This window comes from Scleropages formosus, chromosome 6 (assembly GCF_900964775.1).
Source record: "Scleropages formosus chromosome 6, fSclFor1.1, whole genome shotgun sequence".
In the NCBI taxonomy this organism is placed as follows: domain Eukaryota; kingdom Metazoa; phylum Chordata; class Actinopteri; order Osteoglossiformes; family Osteoglossidae; genus Scleropages; species Scleropages formosus.
Genome location: NC_041811.1, coordinates 1,796,259 through 1,810,800, shown reverse-complemented (window position 1 = coordinate 1,810,800; position 14,542 = coordinate 1,796,259). Strand labels below are relative to the sequence as shown.

Here is a 14,542-nt window from a genome sequence, read left to right as displayed (position 1 = left end):
CATACAAGGAACGAACAGCCCGTAACAGCGTGCCCCGAACCCCATAATCCCGAAGTACCTCCCACAGGATGCCACGAGGGACACGGTCGAATGCCTTCTCCAGGTCCACAAAACGCATATGGACTGGTTGGGCAAACTCCCATGAACCCTCCAACACCCTAGTGAGGGTACAGAGCTGGTCCAGTGTTCCACGGCCAGGGCGAAAACCGCATTGCTCCTCCTGAATCCGAGGTTCGACTATCGGTTGGATTCTCCTCTCCAGTACCCTGGCATAGACTTTCCCAGGGAGGCTAAGGAATGTGATCCCCCTATAGTTGGAACACAATCTCCGGTCCCCCTTCTTAAAAAGAGGGACCACCACCCCGGTCTGCCAGTCCAGAGGCACCGTTCCCGAGCTCCACGCGATGCTGCAGAGGCGTGTCAGCCAAGACAGCCCCACAACATCCAGAGACTTGAGAAACTCGGGGCAGATCTCATCCACCCCCGGAGCCTTGCCACCGAGGAGTTTTTTGTCTACCTCAGCAACTTCAGCCAGGGTAATGGAAGAGTCCCCCTCTGAGTCCCCAGCCTCAGTTTCCTCTACGGAAGACGTGTCGGAGGGATTGAGGAGATCCTCAAAGTACTCCTTCCACCGCCTGAGGACATCCTCAGCTGAGGTGAGCAACGCACCACTTCCACTGTAAACAGTGTTTGTGGAACACCGCTTCCCCCCTCTGAGTCGCCGGACGGTTTGCCAGAATCTCTTTGAGGCCGACCGAAAGTCTTCCTCCATGGCCTCACCGAACTCCTCCCAGGCCCGAGTTTTTGCTGCAGTGACTGCCAGAGCCGCATTCCGTTTGGCCCGTCGGTACCCGTCAGCTGCTTCAGGAGTCCCATGAGCCAGCCAGGCCCGATAGAACTCCTTCTTCAGCTTGACGGCATCCCTTACCTCCGGTGTCCACCACCGTGTTCGGGGATTGCCGCCACGACAGGCGCCGGAGACCTTATGGCCACAGCTCTGAACCGCCGCCCCGACAATGGAGGCGTGGAACATAGTCCATTCCGACTCAATGTCCCCAGTCTCTCGGGACCTGGTTGAAGCTCTGTCGGAGGTGGGAGTTGAAGACCTCTCTGACAGGGGCCTCCGCCAAATGTTCCCAACAGACCCTCACTGTGCGTTTGGGCCTGCCAGGTCTGTCCAGCTTTTTCCCCCGCCATCGAATCCAACTCACCACCAGGTGGTGATCAGTTGACCGCTCAGCCCCTCTCTTCACCCGAGTGTCCAAGACATATGGCCGAAGATCAGAAGAAACGACTACAAAGTCGATCATTTACCTCTGACCTAGGGTGTCCATCGGTGCTAAGTGCACCGATGGACACCCTTATGCATGAACATGGTGTTCGTTATGGATAAACTGTGACTAGCACCGAAATCCAATAACAACTCACCGCTTGGGTTCAGATCAGGGAGGCCGTTCCTCCCAATCACGCCCCTCCAGGTGTCACTGTCACTACCCACGTGGGCGTTAAAGTCCCCCAGTAGAACGACAGAGTCCCCAGTGGGAGCGCTTTCCAGCACGCCCTCCAGGGACTCCAAAAAGGCCGGGTACTCTACACTGCCGCTAGGCGCATAAGCACAAACGACAGTGAGAGATCGTTCCCTGACCCGAAGGCGCAGGGAGATGACCCTCTCATTCACCGGGGTAGACTCCAACACATGGCGGCTAAGCTGGGGGGCTATTAATAAGCCCACACCCGCCCGCCGCCTCCAACGCCAGAATAGTGGAGAGTCCACCCTCGATCGAGGAGAGTGGTTCCAGAACCCAAGCTGTGAGTGGAAGTGAGCCCGACTATATCTAGACGGTATCTCTCAACTTCCCGCACCAGCTCAGGCTCCTTCCCCGCCATTGAGGTGACATTCCAAGTCCCAAAAACCAGAGTTGTCGACCAGGCACTCGGCCCCGACTACCGCCAAAATCACAATGCACCGGCCCCTTACGGTCTCTCCGGCAGGTAGTGAGCCCACCGAAGAGCGGCTCCATGTCATGGCTTTGGGCTGAGCCCGGCCAGGCCCCGTGGGCATAGACCTGGCACCAGGCGCTCGCATGCGAGCCCCCCCCCCCAAGCCTGGCTCCAGGGTGGGGCCCCGGTGACCGCATACCGGGCGGGGTAAACGAAAGCCTTGGTTTTATTTTCTTCATAAGGGGCTTTTGAACCGCACTTTGTCTCGTCTGTCATCCAGGACCTGTCTGCCATGGGAGACCCTACCAGGGGCATATAGCCCCAGGCAACATAGCTCCTGGACTCATTCAGGCACTCAAACCCCTCCACCACGGTAAGGTGGCGGTTCACGGAGGGGGAAAAAAAAAAAAAAAAAAAAAAAATAATAATAATGCACCGAAGGGGGGCGTGGTGGCGCAGTGGGTTGGACCAGGTCCTGCTCTCTGGTGGGTCTGGGGTTCAAGTCCTGCTTGGGGTGCCTTGCGACGGACTGGCGTCCCGTCCTGGGGGTGTCCCCTCTCCCTCCACCCTTACGTCCTGTTTTGCCGGGTAGGCTCCGGTTCCCCGCGACCCCGTATGGGACAAGCGGTTCCGATAATGTGTGTGTGTGTGTGTGTGTGTGTGTGTGTGTGTGTGTGTGTGTGTGTGTGTAAAATCCACCGAAAGATGGTGGTGGGCACAGAAAACTATGTCAGTTTTGTCTGAAGGAGGTCTGGGATGATAAATCGGCGAACAGGCATAAGTCCCTGGTTTGATGAGGTGTTGCAGAATGAAATGCAGCCCCGTGTTGACCGCATCATCCACTGACCTGTTTGCCCTGTAGGCAGACTAGAAGGGATCCAACAGGGGTCCAGTAATGTCCATCAGGTAGGCAAACACCAGTCTCTCGAATGACTTCATGATTACAGGTGTCAAAACAACAGGTCTGTAGTCATTTAGCCCTGTGATCTTGGGTTTTTTTGAGACTGGGAGGATGGTGGAGCGTTTGAGTCAGGGGGGACTTCGCACTGCTCCAGTGATCTGCTGAAGATTTGGGTGAAGATGGGTGACATCTGGTCGGCACAGACTTTCAGACAGAGAAGATTGGAGTGGGTATGGGGTATGAGACCGGCCTTTTCAAGCCTGCGGTAATACATATTCACGTTGTCGGCCAGTTGTTGATTTCCCACAGAGTGGGGGGAAGATGTCTTTAATTGGTGATGTATTTCAGGAATTTCCACACTGATGCAGGATTGTTAGCTCAGAACTTATTTTTCAGTTTATCAATGCTGCTTTTCTTAGCTTCTCCTGTCTCCTTTGTCAGAATCTTCCAGACCTGATTGTACAAGACTTTGTCCCCACTTCTGTAGGCCTCCTCCTTTGTCGACAAAGCTGTTGAGTTTAGCTGTGAACCATGGTTTATCATTGTTGTACGTTCAACGGGTCCTGGTGGGAACACACATATCCTCACAGAAAGTGATGTAAGATGTAACTGTAGCACTGAGCTCATCCAAGTCAGCAGCTGCATCTTCAAAGACACTCCAATCAGTATAGTCGAAACAAGTCTACTTCAAGTCTGCTCCAACTCTACTTCCTTAGTCCATCTCTTTACAGTTCTTACTACAGGCTTAGCTAGTTTAAGTTTTAGCCTGTAGGTCAGGAGCACATTAACCAGACAGTGATTAGAGAGACCCAAAGACAGGATGTACAGAGCGATATGGGTTCTTTAAAGTGGTGTAGCAGTGGTCCAGTATTTTACCCTCTCTAGTGGAGTATGTAATGTGCTGTCTGTATTTTGGCAGTTCATGAGTAAGGTTTGCTCCATTCAAATCTCCTAGGATGATAATAAGAGAGTCCAGTCACAGTTGCTCTGTGTGTGTGATCTGATCAGCCAGCTCTTGCAGTGCTGCACTCACACAGGCTAGAGGAGGAATATAAACCCTCACCAGAATAAATAAGGAAAACTCCCATGGTGAATAAAAAAGGCTTGCAGTTGATGAAGAATGCTTCTAGATCTGGGGAGCATGTCTTCTTCATCGCTGTTATGTCTGTACACCAGCCCTCCTTAATGTAAAAACATCATCTGCCGCCTCTCATTTTGTCCGGTGACTCTGCGATGCAATCTGTTCTGAACAGCTGGAAGCCTAGCAGCCGCAGTGTGCTGTAAAACCGGGATGGCTGCACTCTGCCAGGTTTCCATGAAGCACAGAGTAGTGGAGTTGGAAGTCCGTGTTTGTTCGGGTGAGGAGCAGTAGTTCATCCGTTTTATTGGTGAAGGAATGGAGGTTCACCAGGTAAATGCTTGGTGGGGAGGTCCTGAAGCCACGCCATCGGAGCTTCACCAGTGCACCTGCGGGCTTGTAAAGAAGTGCTGCTCCTCCGACTAAAATGTCCAGTACGTCAGAATGCTCAAAAAGCAGTAAAAGATTGCCCGGTTTGCTCTGCTGAATGTTTAGCAGTTCACCTCTGGTGCAACTGGTCAGAAAAAAGTAACTAAAAACAGGACAAACAAACAAAAACAGCAAACGTATTGGAGAGCACCACACTGAGGGAGCCATTCGCGGCGCCATCTTGCCATAATCTTGCCATATCTGTCCCATTGTCCAATACCACTGTCTTTTTTGTGCACATCACATAAGTACCTGCGTATAGAACTGATGACAAGCCCCTTGCCTGCTCCGTGTTATATTCAGCAACTGAAGATATGAAGTAACAGACCAACTCTCAGTCCCAATAAAGTTTTTAAGGACAAACTGTACAGCATAAAAATCAGTACAGGTTGCTTTGGAGAAAAAGGTCAGCTAAATGAATAAATGCAAATATTAATATGTCAAAAGGCTCAGCTGTTAGAAGGCAGCAAAATCCGAGTTTTGCCCTTGTAGATGCAAAGAAATTTCTCACAAGGGAAAATAGAGCTATAAAATGAAAGTCCTGGTGAAGTAAAATTCTCATAACTCAAATGTGTCTTTCTCAGGAGATGACTGTACTGAAGTAAGTTCTCCCATGTTCTTTTATGAATAGGTGACAAGTTAGCACAGTAATGCAATTTTCTGGTTGAGGACCACTGAAACTTTTCATATAATTATTAAGGTCTCAATTTACAAGCAGTTCTAAGAATGTGTTGTGGTTATAATGAAAGGTTTAAAGGGTAAAGCTTTCCACGAAACAAAGTGGACAACCAGTTTTAGAAGGAGGCCCAGTATTTTAATGTATCTTACTATGGCATGAGTAATGTAAGAACTGCAGTATGACATTAACAGATACTGATCATTTTATTTTGATTTGTTTTATCAGGTGAGCTCCTGATTGAATGTCATCATAAACACAAGTCCACTCTGAAGAACAAGTTGAAATGTCTTTTCGAAGGGAAGGCGATGCAAGGAAATCACACTCTTCTCAGCAAGATTTATACAGAGCTCTACATAACTGAAGGTAGAACCGGAGGGATCAGTGAGGAACACGAGGTTAGACAGATTGAAATAGTTTCTAAGGGACAAACATCACAAGAGACTGCAATCAACTGCAATGACATCTTTCAACCCTTACTGGGACAGGAGACGCATATCAGAACTGTGCTGACAAAGGGGGTTGCTGGCATTGGAAAAACAGTCTCTGTTCAGAAGTTTATTCTCGACTGGGCTGAAGGAAAAGCAAATCAGGACATTCTTTTGATATTTGCTCTTCCTTTCCGGGACCTCAATTTATTGAAGTCTGAAAAATACAGTCTAACGCAACTACTTCAACACTTTCTCCCAGAGTTCAAAATAATCGGGTCTGTTGAACCTTATGCTAACAAAGTCTTGTTCATTTTAGATGGCATGGACGAGTGTCGCCTTCCTCTAGATTTCAAGAAAAATGAGAGTTGCTTTGATATAACTACAGCAACATCACTGGATGTGTTGTTGACCAACCTCATTAAGGGTAATCTGCTTCCTTCTGCTCGGATTTGGATCACTTCCCGACCAGCAGCTGCCAGTCAGATACCTTCTGAGTATGTTCATCGGGTGACAGACATACAAGGATTCAATGATTCACAGAAGGAAATATATTTCAGAAAGAGATTCAGTGACCAGGACTTAGCAAACAGGATTATTGCCCATATGAAGTCATCAAAGACCCTTTACATCATGTGTCACATTCCAGTTTTCTGTTGGATTTCAGCCACTGTTTTTGAGCACCTGATGAGGGAAGCTGACAGAACAAAATTCCCCAAGACTTTGACTCAGATGTACACACACTTCCTGATATTTCAGATGAGGATAAAGAATGAGAAGTACGGCAGAAAAGAAGTGACAGATCATTGGCAGTCTGAACAGAAATTTATTATGAAACTGGGGAAACTGGCATTCCACAACCTCCAGAAGGGCAATCTCTTATTTTATGAGGAAGATCTGAGGGATTTTGGCATTGATGTCAGTGAAGCATTAGTGTACTCTGGCGTGTGTACAGAAATCTTGACAGAGGACACTGGATTGTATGAGGGCAAGGTGTACTGCTTTGTGCACCTGAGTGTTCAGGAGTATCTTGCGGCTTTGTACACCTATCTGTCACACTCAGACTTACCATTCAATGTACTGTACTGGTTCCCTAAAGAAAGTACATCTCTCAAAACGTTAAAGAATGCAGCAGATCAGGCCCTACAGAGTACAAATGGCAACTTTGACTTCAACCTCTGCTTTCTTCTTGGCCTATTGGTTAATACATCAGTCAACAAATTTAAGAGGTTTCTTAGAGAAAACACTGCTCATAATTTAATAACAAGCACAGTGGATCAGGCTTTGCAGAGTAAGAATGGACATTTGGATCTTTACCTTCGCTTCCTTCTTGGCCTTTCACTGGATTCCAGTCAGTCTCTTCTACAAGGCCTTTTGACACAGACAGCACAAAAGTCATTTGATTCTGAGAAAATAATTGAGTACATTAAGCAGAAAATCAGGGAGAATATCTCTCCAGAGAGAACCATCAATCTTTTCCACTGTCTGAGTGAACTGAATGACAATTCTTTAGTGAAGGAAGTTCAAAGTTACCTGAAGTCTCAAAGTGTCTTGGAGAAATTATCACCTGCGCAGTGGTCAGCTCTGGCCTTTGTGCTACTGACATCTGAAGAAGATCTGGATGTGTTTGACTTGAAGAAATACAGTAGATCAGACAAAGTTCTTCTGAGGCTGCTGCCTGTGGTCAAGGCATCCAGAACTGCTCTGTAAGTCCTGTTCTGGTGAGGAGTTAAACATAATGCTGATGGTGCTCAGAGTTCAAAGAAAATAAGCCAGAATAAAACATTAAAATATTAGAATCACGTATTACTAATACTATTAATACATGTAACTCTGTAACTATTGTAGAAAGTATTTGTCCCACAGACTGCTACATAGATACATATATGAAATGGTTCGCATTACAGATTGAGCAGCTGTAAACTCACCATGAGATGCTGTGAGGCACTGGCTTCAGTTATCAGCTCAAAGTCCTGCTGCCTGAAGGAGTTGGATCTGAATGACAATGACCTGCAGGATTCAGGAGTCGTGTCGCTGTTAACTGGACTGGCGAATCCATACTGCAAACTGAAAATACTGCGGTGAGTTTGTGAATCACACACACACACACACACACACACACACACACACACACAAACCATCTGAAACCACTTGTTTCATGCGGGGTCACGGAGCCTAACCCAGCATCAAAGGGCGTAAGGCTGAAGGGGGAGGGAACACACCCGGGACAGGACGCCAGCCCGTCGCAAGGTGACCCACACGGGACTCAAACCCCTAACCCACCAGGGAGCAGGCCCTGGCCAAACCCCCTGCACCATTGTGCCTTCTTCAATTCCAGAGATAAAAAATTTCAGTATTTAATTATGTGGAGACAGATAGAACTGACATCTTTCCAGGAGAACATCATATTACTATACAACAGTGTTTAGAGTGATGAGCAGGAGGGCTGGAAGAGCTTAATACAGACATATTACTCAGAAAGTCATATCTTGAACCACAAAGAGACAAATTATTTTAATCTTTTGTGTGTCAGGAGAGTGAAATTTTTTATTTGTGTTGAATTTTCTCTTGGGTAGTCACAGAGAAACTGAGCTTCAGATATTGAAATGAAATTCATCCCACACCTGGCCATATGAGTTTTGTCTGTAAGACTGAGATACATAAATTACCCCTCATCCCATCTGAAGGACACACTTTAGAAAAGTTAGATTTCATTTAAAATAAGTTGAGAGAAGTGAGGAGACAAAGGGAGAGGAGCAGAACTGTAGAAATTTGTGTTATGGTGGTGGCATAGAGCAACACTTTTGGTATTTTAGCACTTTGTAAAATTGGTTTTATAAACGGCACAGGGCCACAAAAGCTCACTGGTAGTGATAGTACATCAATAAATTGCAAATGTGCAGTCCCTGGATTACGAACCAGTTCCGTTCCTCAGTCCGTCTTTGTCAGATTTTTACATAAGTTGGACCTCTTAAGTATGGTTGGTATTTCACGTCAGTTAGTCAAATTTTTGCCTTAGTATCGTGTACTTTTCTATGCATAAAAAACATTAAAGAAACACTTCCGGGTACACCAAAACATCTTTACTATAACAATACAGTAATAGTAATAATACAGTGAATATAACTGTCACACGGAGCAGGGGACATGGTCATGGGGGAAGACTGGACCCAAACGCAGGATCGTTTATTTAGAGCTGAGGGGTCAGATGAGTTCTTGTTGTCGGAGACGGGCGAAGAGTCGGTCAATCGGCCATCAGAGTGGGAGCGAAGATCCATGGATGAAGTCGGGAGATGAGGCAAATGGTCAGAAGCCAGGGAACGAAGAACCGGAGATGGGGACTAAGGGAAACAGGACATGGGACATGGTGATGAAAGCAGGCACAGAGAGGATGATTGTCTTGATGAGAGTGAAAACAGCCTGGGAAGCGTCTTTGAACGTGAGCGCTCTGATTGCTGCCAGGTGCTTTTAGTCGGAATTAGCTGCTGCTGTTCGAGGTGCGGATGTGGACGTGACAGTAATAATAATAATAATAATAATAATAATAATAATGGAACTATGTATGGTATTTATAACAGAGACATAAAAAGAGATCAATGTTATTACAGTATTTATAATGGACAGACAATGTGTGTGTGTAGTTATAAAAGAACATAAAGAAACTTCAGTGTTCATTTCTCCAATGTTCGTTGACATTTCACCTTTTTCCGATGGCTTATTTCCACTTTAGTTTTAATCGTTATCATTTTTTCTTTAATACATCACATTTACAATTTGGTGCCATAGTTACGAGGATAAAAGCAAAAAAAAAATTACAGCCAAATACAATAACACAAGAGACAATGTTAACAGAAACGTGATCCATGTCATACTGAGCAGGCAGGAGATTTTGTGTGTGTGTGTGTGTGTTTTTGTGTGGGGACCGAATCGCGGGATCTTTATTGTTGGTACACAAGGAGCAGGCGAGATTCATGGTCGGGGACAAGCGTGGGTCAGTCGATGCACAAACATAGGTCTTGAGGAGAATTCGATGTCAGTCGAGGAGGCGATGCAAGTGTCAGGAGTCGTGGACGTCCGAAGCAGGAGTGAGGGATTGAGGAGAAAGAGGGACTTGGAAGGCCGAGTAGGTTGTCGTGGGTTCACTCAACAGTGCTGGAGAGACGGGGGTGGTTCGTCACTACGGGTTGTACATAAGCTGGATGTTCATAACCTGGGGACTGCCTGTACACAGAGCAGTGGCTCAGAGTCAAAAGGTTTCACAAGTGTAGAAACTTCCATTTAACCTTGAGTTTATTTTCAGGCTGAAGAGCTGTAACCTCACTGCAAAATGCTGTGAACAGTTGGCATCAGCCATCAAATCAAATACCAGTTTGATAGAGCTGGACCTGAGTGACAATGACCTGCAGGACTCAGGAGTGAATTACATTTCTTCAGCAGTAGTCAGTGTCTACTCTAAACTGGAGACACTGAGGTGAGTCTCCACTATCACAGGTTTCCATTAAAGATATCAGCCATAACTTTTTAGAGCTTTTGTAGTTCAGAAATCACTGTTACTTATTCAGCCTGTAACCGTTCATATTCAGATTCAAATAACTTCTCTATACACAGATGATTTATTCCATTATAGGTCTTGGCTTTAAAGTACTTACTTCAGTTTGTGAACTCAGGAGGACAAAGAAAATCTTTTGTCCTTCTCTCTGCAGGCTATCCAGTTGTGGAGTCACATATGAAGGCTGTGATTCTTTGGCTGCAGCTCTATGTTCCTCAAACCTGAGAGAGCTGGATCTGAGCACCAATCACCTAGGAGATCCAGGAGTGCTATCACTGTCTGCCAAACTTGTGGACTCAACGTGTAAGCTGGAAAAACTCAGGTATTCAAAATTGATCAGTGTAATTTCAGTAGTGCACAAGTCTGAACACAATTTTTCAGTTATTGAATGGTCATATATTTGTAGCTGTGGTGTTTTACACCAAGAACGAATCACTGAGAGTTTTGTAAAAGAAAGGTCCCTGCCAGCCTGTAGGGTGTAAGTTGCCAAACGTTAATTGCCATTGGTTAATTCGAAATTAAAGCGGGAATTGTTATAGGCTACACTATGAATAACGTGTGCTTTTTTGCGCGGGAGTAGAAAAGGTTCCACGGTGAGAAGTGAGATTGTGACACAAGCTACTGTTTTTAATAAACTCTTTTATTTGTGCCGTCCAAGTGGTCCAATGCTTTGTTTCAGTAAAACCTGAAAAAAACGGTGTACCTTCCTTTTGGACACCACAATAGTCATTAGATCTTTGAAGTTTTAATTTGTTTTCCTAAAGCCACCATCAGTTCTGAATTACTAATGATGCCTGATCTGCAAGTATTTGCTGTATTGCACCAGAACATCTGAGGTAATTAACTAAAAGCATTCAGACTCCAGTGATCCTGTATTGAATAGTTTTTGTGTCGGTAACATTTAAATAGTGGTTCAGTTGTCAGCCACTGCCCTTGAGCTCCTCCTAAGTGAAGCAGACAAAAGACAATTCTGTCGTGTTTTCCTGGTGTGTTCGTTACACTCGAACATGAATAAAGATAAGACACGATGGATTATGTTTTCGTTTTTCTTTTTACTGATCTACGTGCAAGGAATGTTTGTTCCCCAGGAGCTGTAATGTAATGGGTTTGATGGTATGAGAAGTATCAAAGTCAAAACATATTCCCATACATACACACACACACACACACACACACACACACACACTGTCCACAACCGCTTTGTAAAACTATACGATTCCATAGTTGAACAGTTGACCTTCTGTAGGATGTGTGGAGAGATGTTGGGTATGCAAAAAATCAATTAACTCTGAGTTTATTTTCAGGCTGAACAGTTCTAACCTCACTGGGAAATGCTGTGAACAGTTGGCTTCAACTATCAGTTCGAATAGCAGTTTGATGGAAGTGGACTTGAGTGACAATGACCTGCAGGACTCAGGAGTGAAGCTGCTCTCTTCAGCAGTGGTCAGTGTCCACTCTAAACTGGAGACAATGAGGTGAGTCTCCGTTGCAGCAGGTCTCTTTGTACAAGTAAACCTGCATTTTGGACAGCATAAAGAGTGACTATGAATAAGACAACCAACGTTGTACTTCTTAGGTTTGCATTACTAAAGTAAATTTGTGAGCATAATGTAACAACTCGTGTTACTGCAAGGTTAGAATGGGAAATGTGTTTAATGTAAAAAGTTGCATTATGCGTTAAAGTGTATTATGTGCACACAGGGCACATTATAGCTGAATCTTAACATGCTTTGTCTGCTCAAATGTGTTGAAGCTTATTAATAAGAGATCCAGAATAACTTTATGCAGAAATCCTGATGTTACATGTTCAGTGTCTTTCAGCATCGTTGACCTTGTAGCCGTACAGAGTACCAAGTGATGCCATTAACTGGTTCAATCTGTCTTAAGGAATTTTATATTGAATTTTGTCTTTCTTCAGAAAATGATGGGGGTACTCATGTGATGAGCTTTCCTCGTATCTGCAGGTTGTCATGCTGCGGAGTCACAGAGGAAGGCTGTTTTTCTCTGGCTTCAGCTCTGCGTTCGAACCCGTCCCACCTGAGAGAGCTGGATATGAGTGGAAATCACATAGTGGACTCAGGAGTGATATCACTGTGTGTCCTGTTGGTGGACTCCAGTTGTAAACTGGAAAAACTCAGGTATACAAATATGATGACAATAGTAGTACTGATGTACACAGCTGCATTTAAAGTTACTTAATGTTTTTTGCAGACATGTTTAGTAATTATAATTATCTAACAGAAATACTGAGTGATCAATCCTTTTGTAAAAAACAGGTTTTGTGATGAGTGCTTGAATAATCATTACTTTTTTTTTTTTTTTTTTTGCCTTTTTTAGACTTTTTGATGGCCAAGAATTAAAGAGAGATCCTACGACTCTGGCTTCAGTGTTGTGTTCAAAGTTGTCTGAGCTGAGCGAGCTGGACCTGAGCAACAGTCACATCGGGGACTCGGGAGTGGACCTGCTGTGTGCTGTCCTGGAAGATCCTCACTGTACACCAGAGACACTGAGGTGTGTACTGTGGTCTTCCTTCAACAAAATTTGCAGCCTCACATCACCTGTGTGATCAAAGAGATTTTGGGTTTGATCCCGGCTCAGTCTGCAGGGAGTCTAAATGTTCTGTGTTTGCTTGGGTTTCCCCCCACAGTCCAAACACATGCAGTTCAGGGGAATTGGTGACACTAAATTGTCTGTAGTGCCTGAATGGATGAGTGGCTGTGTGAGAGATTGTGTGCTTGTGTAGTGTGTAGCTACCCCGTGATGGACTGGTGTCCTGTTCAGAGTGTACCCCCCTAGCACCCAATGCTTCTGGAATAGGCTCCAGTTAACCATGACCCTGCTCAGGAAAAGTGGTTATTGAAATTGGAAAGATGGATAAGGAATTCCTCTTAATAGAATTTTTTTAATTTTTCTTCCCTATTTAAAATGGATGTTGCTAAGCTCAGTGCTGCTCTGTTTGTGATTCTACTCCCAGAATATTCAATGAAAGAAATAATACACTCATCGCAGCTGAAGGTATCAGTACTGGTTGTCCCTAAAGTTGTTCTCATCAGCAACCTATATCACCTGTTATCATTTTAAACTTTAGAGGTAATGAGCTGTCATTGTCATTGTTTTGTTTGTCATTGTTTTGTCTGTGCAGTATTTTTATTGTCCTTGCCCATAGTCTGTGGAGAAGCATTCAGGAAGATTTTCATGATACATGTACATGGTATTTATCTATGACAATAAACTTGGAACTTGAACTTGAACTATGACTTCATTGAATTTTGACCTGTGTCTGCCTGTTCTCTGTTGCTTTTACTCCAATACTTTCTTAAATATGGCATTTTCTGAGTTAATACTTATGATTAGTCTCCCTTCATAGCTGGTTTACTGTGCAGTGATATTCCTTACAAACAAAACATAGGGACGACACACAGTGGAAATAAGTGGTTTAATGCAATGACAGCCAAGCTGTTGTATGATGGAAGAAGTGAGGGTTTAGAAGCAATGTTTGATTTGCCTTTTGGTGTGTCTCCAGGCTTAAAGGGTGTAAACTCAGTGCAAAATGCTGTGAAGGGCTGGCTTCAGCCCTCCTGTCCAACTGCGACACCCTGAGAGAGCTCGACATGAGTGACAACGATCTGCAGGACTCAGGAGTGAAACTGCTCTGTGCTGCACTGGGGAGTCCACAGAGCAAACTTGTAACAATCATGTGAGTTCTTCAGGAGTGGGGCAATGAGCTAGTTATATACATGAATTTGTGGAAAATGGCAGACCTTACATGTATTTTCAGATCAACAGTAGCAATGTGCAGCTTTACCAGTGTGTTGATTGTTAATATTTTAAGAACCAGTACAGCCAGTGGCTGTTTATACTGAAACCCATTTCATTCATATAATTACAGTACACACTTAACATTTTTTTTCAGGAACGCAGAAAGAAGAACATAATTAAATGTGTGTATTTCTTAATGAATTTTCTTTTCATTCTACAAGTTGCATGAGTATTCACTTTTATTGAATACCGGAAGAGTAAAGAAGTTTTTTCTATCTTTCTTCAGGTTGTCAAACTGTGGAGTCACAGAGGAAGGATATTCTGCTCTGGCTTCTGTTCTGGGTTCAAATTCCTCACATCTGAGAGAGCTGGACATGAGTAGAAACAACCCAAAGGACTCAGGATTGCAGCAACTTTGTGCTGTGCTTCAGACTCCCAACTGTAAACTAAAAAATTTAAAGTGAGTGCAGTGACCCTTTCTAGCAGAAGCAATAACCATACAATGCATCATAATGAAGAACTCAAAATTATAGTATCTTCAGGTAGAGCCCTTCACATTCTGCTTGACAAAATGATAATTATTTGAGAATTGCATTACATTTACATTTATTCATTTAGCAGACACTTTTCTCTAAAGCAACGTACATCTCATAGAAAATACAATTTGTGCATTACATTAGGAGAAAGAGACAGTCGCAGTTGTGTGATTCTTAAGTATGGTTGGTTAGTTAGTTTCTTTCCACCATATGCATCAATGTTTCTTACACAAATAGCTGCATAA

The 14,542-nt window shown here is 44.4% G+C and overlaps 1 protein-coding gene across 3 annotated transcripts in view; it reads left to right on the top strand.

Annotated features, from left to right (window-relative positions):
• The window catches only part of LOC108932020 (NACHT, LRR and PYD domains-containing protein 3-like), a 39,382-nt gene that overhangs the window by 8,758 nt on the left and 16,082 nt on the right, over positions 1-14,542 (top strand). For 2 of the 3 annotated variants that reach the window (XM_029253226.1, XM_029253227.1), the window contains 9 exons: positions 5,254-7,159; positions 7,361-7,534; positions 9,754-9,924; positions 10,157-10,324; positions 11,307-11,477; positions 11,967-12,140; positions 12,340-12,513; positions 13,526-13,699; positions 14,048-14,221. In XM_029253226.1, the coding sequence (XP_029109059.1) occupies positions 5,254-7,159; positions 7,361-7,534; positions 9,754-9,924; positions 10,157-10,324; positions 11,307-11,477; positions 11,967-12,140; positions 12,340-12,513; positions 13,526-13,699; positions 14,048-14,221 (3,286 nt within the window). The remainder of the gene's footprint in view (positions 1-5,253; positions 7,160-7,360; positions 7,535-9,753; positions 9,925-10,156; positions 10,325-11,306; positions 11,478-11,966; positions 12,141-12,339; positions 12,514-13,525; positions 13,700-14,047; positions 14,222-14,542) is intronic. The other variant, XM_029253228.1, reaches the window with a different exon arrangement.